This window comes from Acipenser ruthenus, unplaced genomic scaffold (assembly GCF_902713425.1).
Source record: "Acipenser ruthenus unplaced genomic scaffold, fAciRut3.2 maternal haplotype, whole genome shotgun sequence".
NCBI classification, from domain to species: domain Eukaryota; kingdom Metazoa; phylum Chordata; class Actinopteri; order Acipenseriformes; family Acipenseridae; genus Acipenser; species Acipenser ruthenus.
The window spans coordinates 80001-86461 of NW_026708235.1; the positions used below are offsets into that span (position 1 = coordinate 80001).

Here is a 6461-nt window from a genome sequence, read left to right on the forward strand (position 1 = left end):
GATTGATTGATTGATTGATTGATTGATTGATGTGTGTGTGATCAGGGCTGACTCACTCTGAACTCTCGTTTGGTGATTGATTGATTGATTGATTGATTGATTGATGTGTGTGTGATCAGGGCTGACTCACTCTGAGCTCTCGTTTGGTGATTGATTGATTGATTGATTGATTGATTGATTGATTGATGTGTGTGTGATCAGGACTGACTCACTCTGAGCTCTCGTCCCTGCAGGGAAGTACCTGAGACAGAAGAGGATCGACTTCCAGCTTCCCTACGACATCCTGTGGCAATGGAAACACAACCAGGTGAGCCTGACCCCGCCCGGAGACGCGCACGCGCGCACGCACGCACACACACACACACACACAGAGACGCGCACGCACACACGCACGCACGCACACACACACACAGAGAGACACATGCACGCACACACACACACACACAGAGACACGCACGCACACACAGACACAGAGAGACGCACACACGCACTAACAGACAGAGAGACACACGCACGCACACACAGACACAGAGAGACACGCACGCACACACGCACGCACGCACACACACACACAGAGAGACACACACACACACACACAGAGACTCATACTGACACACAGAGACACACACACACACACTCCCTCCCTCCCTCCCTGTCTCCCTCCCTGCCTCCCTCCCTCCTTGTCTCCCTGCCTCCCTGCCTCCCAGCCTCCCTCCCTGCCTCCCAGCCTCCCTCCCTCCCTCCCTCCCTACTTGCCTCCCTGTCTCCCTCCCTGCCTCCCTCCCTCCTTGTCTCCCTCCCTCCCTCCCTGCCTCCCAGCCTCCCTCCCTCCCTCCCAGCCTCCCAGCCTCCCTCCCTGCCTCCCAGCCTCCCTCCCTCCCTCCCTACTTGCCTCCCTGCCTGCCTCCCTGCCTCCCTCCCTCCCTCCTTGCCTCCCTGCCTCCCTCCCTCCTTGCCTCCTTGTCTCCCTCTCTCCTTGCCTCCCTGCCTGCCTCCCTGCCTCCCTCCCTCCCTCCTTGCCTCCCTGCCTGCCTCCCTGCCTCCCTCCCTCCCTCCTTGCCTCCCTGCCTCCCTCCCTCCTGCTCAGTAGACGGCTCTGAATGAAGTCCTGTTTGTTTTGCAGCTTTACAAGAAGCCAGACGTTCCCCTCTACAAGAAGATCCGCTCCAGTGAGTAGCGCAGCGCTGCTGTCAGGCTCGTCTCTCCCATGCAAAACTCTCTCAACATCGAATAACACTTGTTGTAATAATGCTACAGAATGCATTATTACTTACAAGTTGATTTAGGGTAAAAAAGCTTTTCTATTCATTGTAACAGTCTCTCTGTCTGTCCCCTGTCCCCTGTCTCCCTGTCCCCTGTCTCCCTGTCTCAGATGTCTATGTGGATGTGAAGCCCCCTCTCTGGGTACGAAGCCACGACCTGCAATTGCAAACTACCAGATGACCTGCGAGACACGGGCTGCATTGACGACTGCCTGAACCGGTGAGACACCCCCTCCCTAACCACCCCCCCCCCTCCCCCACCCCCCTCCGTCCCCATCCCTCCCTAACCCTCCCCCTCCCCCCTCCGAGACACGGGCTGCATCGACGACTGCCTGAACCGGTGAGACACCCCCTCCCTAACCACCCCCCCCACCCTCCCCCCTCCCTCCACATCCCTCCCTAACCCTCCCCCTCCCCCTCCCCCCTCCGAGACACGGGCTGCATCGACGACTGCCTGAACCGGTGAGACACGCCCCCTCTCTCCCTCTCCTCTCTCCCTGTCTCCCCCTTCCCTCCCTCCCTCCCTCCCTGCCCCCTCCCTCCCTCACTCTCTCCCTCTCCCCTCTCTCTCTCCTCCAGGATGATTTTTGCAGAGTGCTCTCCGAACACGTGCCCCTGCAGGGAGCGCTGCCACAACCAGCGCATCCAGAGGCACGAGTGGGTGCAGTGCCTGGAGCGCTTCAGAGCCGAGGGCAAGGGCTGGGGCATCCGCACCAAGGAGCCCCTGAGAGCGGGGCAGTTCATCATCGAGTACCTGGGGGAGGTGGTGAGCGAGCAGGAGTTCAGGTGAGGAGGAGGGGGGGGGGGGGACAGGGGGAGAGACAGAGAGAGAGAGAGACAGAGAGAGAGAGAGAGAGAGAGAGAGAGAGAGAGTGGAGAGAGAGAGAGAGTGGAGAGAGAGAGAGTGGAGAGAGGTTAAGACACACAGAGAGAGAGAGAGAGAGAGAGAGAGAGAGAGAGAGAGAGAGGTTAAGACACACACACAGAGAGAGAGAGAGGCTAAGACACACACAGAGAGAGAGAGAGAGAGAGAGAGTGGAGAGAGAGAGAGTGGAGAGAGGTTAAGACACACAGAGAGAGAGAGAGAGAGAGAGAGAGAGAGAGAGAGTGGAGAGAGAGAGAGAGTGGAGAGAGAGAGAGTGGAGAGAGGTTAAGACACACAGAGAGAGAGAGAGAGAGAGAGGTTAAGACACACACACAGAGAGAGAGAGAGGCTAAGACACACACAGAGAGAGAGAGAGAGAGAGAGAGAGAGAGAGAGTGGAGAGAGAGAGAGAGTGGAGAGAGAGAGAGTGGAGAGAGGTTAAGACACACAGAGAGAGAGAGAGAGAGAGAGAGAGAGAGAGAGAGAGGTTTAAGACACACACACAGAAAGAGGGAGAAAGACAGAGATACAGACACTGAGACACAGGTACACTGAGACAGACACCTGCAGTGACACACACACGCGCGCACACACACACACGCACACACACGCACATGTAGTGTGTATCAGTGTGTATCGCAGTGTGTATCAGTGTGTATCAGTGTGTATCGCAGTGTGCATCGCAGTGTGTATCGCAGTGTGTATCGCAGTGTGTATCGCAGTGTATATCAGTGTGTATCTCAGTGTGTATCACAGCGTGTATCAGTGTGTATCGCAGTGTGTATCGCAGTGTGTATCAGTGTGTATCGCAGTGTGTATCAGTGTGTATCAGTGTGTATCAGTGTGCATCGCAGTGTGTATCGCAGTGTGTATCGCAGTGTGTATCGCAGTGTGTATCAGTGTGCATCGCAGTGTGCATCACAGCGTGTATCACAGCGTGCTTGTTTGCCCCTCAGGAGTCGTATGATTGAGCAGTATCACACTCACAACGATCACTACTGCCTCAACCTGCACAGCGGGATGGTCATCGACAGCTACCGCATGGGCAACGAGGCGCGCTTTATCAATCACAGCTGCAGCCCCAACTGCGAGATGCAGAAATGGTGAGAGCCTGCCTCCCTCCCTCCCTCCCTCCCTCCGCCCCTCCATCCACCCCTCCATCCCGCTCTAATCTCTCCCCCCTCCTCTCTCTCGCAGGTCTGTGAACGGTGTGTATCGGATCGGTCTGTTTGCTCTCAAGGACATGGACAGCGGCACTGAGCTCAGCTATGATTACAACTTCCACTCCTTCAACATGGAGAAGCAGGTCCTTCAACATGGAGAAGCAGGTAGGGCCAGTCACCGTCTGAATCAACACACACAGCCCTGGGATGGGTCTGCTGTAGAATACACTGTATATTATACAGAGGGCTGGATCGCATCAACATCAGGGTCTAGTGCTGTATATTATAAAGACATTTCAGAGGGCTGGATCACATCAATATCAGGGTCTAGTGCTGTATATTATAAAGACATTTCAGAGGGCTGGATCGCATCAATATCAGGGTCTAGCGCTGTATATTATAAAGACATTCAGAGGGCTGGATCGCATCAATATCAGAGTCTAGTGCTGTATATTATAAAGACATTTCAGAGGGCTGGATCGCATCAATATCAGGGTCTAGCGCTGTATATTATAAAGACATTTTCAGAGGGCTGGATCGCATCAATATCAGAGTCTAGTGCTGTATATTATAAAGACATTTCAGAGGGCTGGATCGCATCAATATCAGGGTCTAGTGCTGTATATTATAAAGACATTTCAGAGGGCTGGATCGCATCAATATCAGGGTCTAGTGCTGTATATTATAAAGACATTTCAGAGGGCTGGATCGCATCACTATCAGGGTCTAGTGCTGTATATTATAAAGACATTTCAGAGGGCTGAATCTCATCACTATCAGGGTCTAGTGCTGTATATTATAAAGACATTTCAGAGGGCTGGATCGCATCAATATCAGGGTCTAGTGCTGTATATTATAAAGACATTTCAGAGGGCTGGATCTCATCACTATCAGGGTCTAGTGCTGTATATTATAAAGACATTTCAGAGGGCTGGATCGCATCAATATCAGGGTCTAGTGCTGTATATTATAAAGACATTTCAGAGGGCTGGATCGCATCAATATCAGGGTCTAGTGCTGTATATTATAAAGACATTTCAGAGGGCTGGATCACATCACTATCAGGATCTAGTGCTGTATATTATAAAGACATTTCAGAGGGCTGGATCGCATCAATATCAGGGTCTAGTGCTGTATATTATAAAGACATTTCAGAGGGCTGGATCGCATCAATATCAGGGTCTAGTGCTGTATATTATAAAGACATTTCAGAGGGCTGGATCACATCACTATCAGGATCTAGTGCTGTATATTATAAAGACATTTCAGAGGGCTGGATCGCATCAATATCAGGGTCTAGTGCTATATATTATAAAGACATTTCAGAGGGCTGGATTGCATCACTATCAGGGTCGAGTGCTGTATATTATAAAGACATTTCAGAGGGCTGGATCGCATCAATATCAGGGTCTAGTGCTGTATATTATAAAGACATTTCAGAGGGCTGGATCGCATCAATATCAGGGTCTAGTGCTGTATATTATAAAGACATTTCAGAGGGCTGGATCGCATCAATATCAGGGTCTAGTGCTGTATATTATAAAGACATTTCAGAGGGCTGGATCTCATCACTATCAGGGTCTAGTGCTGTATATTATAAAGACATTTCAGAGGGCTGGATCGCATCAATATCAGGGTCTAGTGCTGTATATTATAAAGACATTTCAGAGGGCTGGATCGCATCAATATCAGGGTCTAGTGCTGTATATTATAAAGACATTTCAGAGGGCTGGATCTCATCACTATCAGGGTCTAGTGCTGTATATTATAAAGACATTTCAGAGGGCTGGATCGCATCAATATCAGGGTCTAGTGCTGTATATTATAAAGACATTTCAGAGGGCTGGATCGCATCAATATCAGGGTCTAGTGCCTGTATATTATAAAGACATTTCAGAGGGCTGGATCGCATCACTATCAGGGTCTAGTGCTGTATATTATAAAGACATTTCAGAGGGCTGGATCGCATCAATATCAGGGTCTAGTGCTGTATATTATAAAGACATTTCAGAGGGCTGGATCGCATCACTATCAGGGTCTAGTGCTGTATATTATAAAGACATTTCAGAGGGCTGGATCGCATCAATATCAGGGTCTAGTGCTGTATATTATAAAGACATTTCAGAGGGCTGGATCGCATCACTAGTGCTGTATATTATAAAGACATTTCAGAGGGCTGGATCGCATCAATATCAGGGTCTAGTGCTGTATATTATAAAGACATTTCAGAGGGCTGGATCGCATCAATATCAGGGTCTAGTGCTGTATATTATAAAGACATTTCAGAGGGGCTGGATCTCATCACTATCAGGGTCTAGTGCTGTATATTATAAAGACATTTCAGAGGGCTGGATCGCATCAACATCAGGGTCTAGTGCTGTATATTATAAAGACATTTCAGAGGGCTGGATCTCATCAATATCAGGGTCTAGTGCTGTATATTATAAAGACATTTCAGAGGGCTGGATCACATCAATATCAGGGTCTAGTGCTGTATATTATAAAGACATTTCAGAGGGCTGGATCGCATCAATATCAGGGTCTAGTCGCTATATATTATAAAGACATTTCAGAGAGCTGGATCAGTGTCCTGCTGTGTTGCAATGTTGTCGGTGGCGTGCTTGCTTGACCGGCCGGTTTGTTTGTGTCCCCGTCCCCCCCCCCACCCACAGCAGCTCTGTCAGTGCGGGGCGGAGCAGTGTCCGGGGGATCATCGGGGGGAAAAGCCAGCGAGGTCAACGGGCTGCCCGGCAAGACACCCCTAAACGGGGGCGCCCATCGCAAACCGGGACGATTGAAAGAGAAACGCAAGAATAAACACAGACTCAAGAAACGGGTAAGAAAGAGGAGAGGAGAGGAGGAGGAGGAGGAGGAGGGAGAGAAAAGGATGGAGACGAGGTGGTGAGAGAAGAGAGGAGAGGAGGAGGAGGAGGAGGAGGGAGAGAAAAGGATGGGAGAGAGTGGTGAGAGAAGAGGAGGAGAGGAGGAGGAGGAGGAGGAGGGAGAGAAAAGGATGGGAGAGATGGAGAGATGGAGGGAGTGAGAGAGGAGAGATGGAGGGAGTGAGAGATGGAGAGATGGAGGGGAGCGGTGAGAGATGGAGAGATGGAGGGGAGCGGTGAGAGAGGAGAGATGGAGGGAGTGAGAGAGGAGAGATGGAGGAGTGAGAGA

General features: G+C 50.8%; 1 protein-coding gene across 1 annotated transcript in view; it reads left to right on the top strand.

The window, feature by feature from the left end:
• Positions 1-6134, top strand: part of LOC117395225 (histone-lysine N-methyltransferase ASH1L) — a 22856-nt gene extending 16722 nt beyond the window's left edge. The window contains 8 exon segments of the mRNA XM_059020435.1: positions 234-307; positions 1124-1169; positions 1373-1392; positions 1394-1482; positions 1842-2048; positions 3084-3230; positions 3325-3433; positions 5963-6134. Of these exon segments, the coding sequence (XP_058876418.1) occupies positions 234-307; positions 1124-1169; positions 1373-1392; positions 1394-1482; positions 1842-2048; positions 3084-3230; positions 3325-3433; positions 5963-6055 (785 nt within the window). The 3' untranslated portion in view covers positions 6056-6134.
• The last annotated feature ends 327 nt before the right edge of the window (positions 6135-6461 follow it).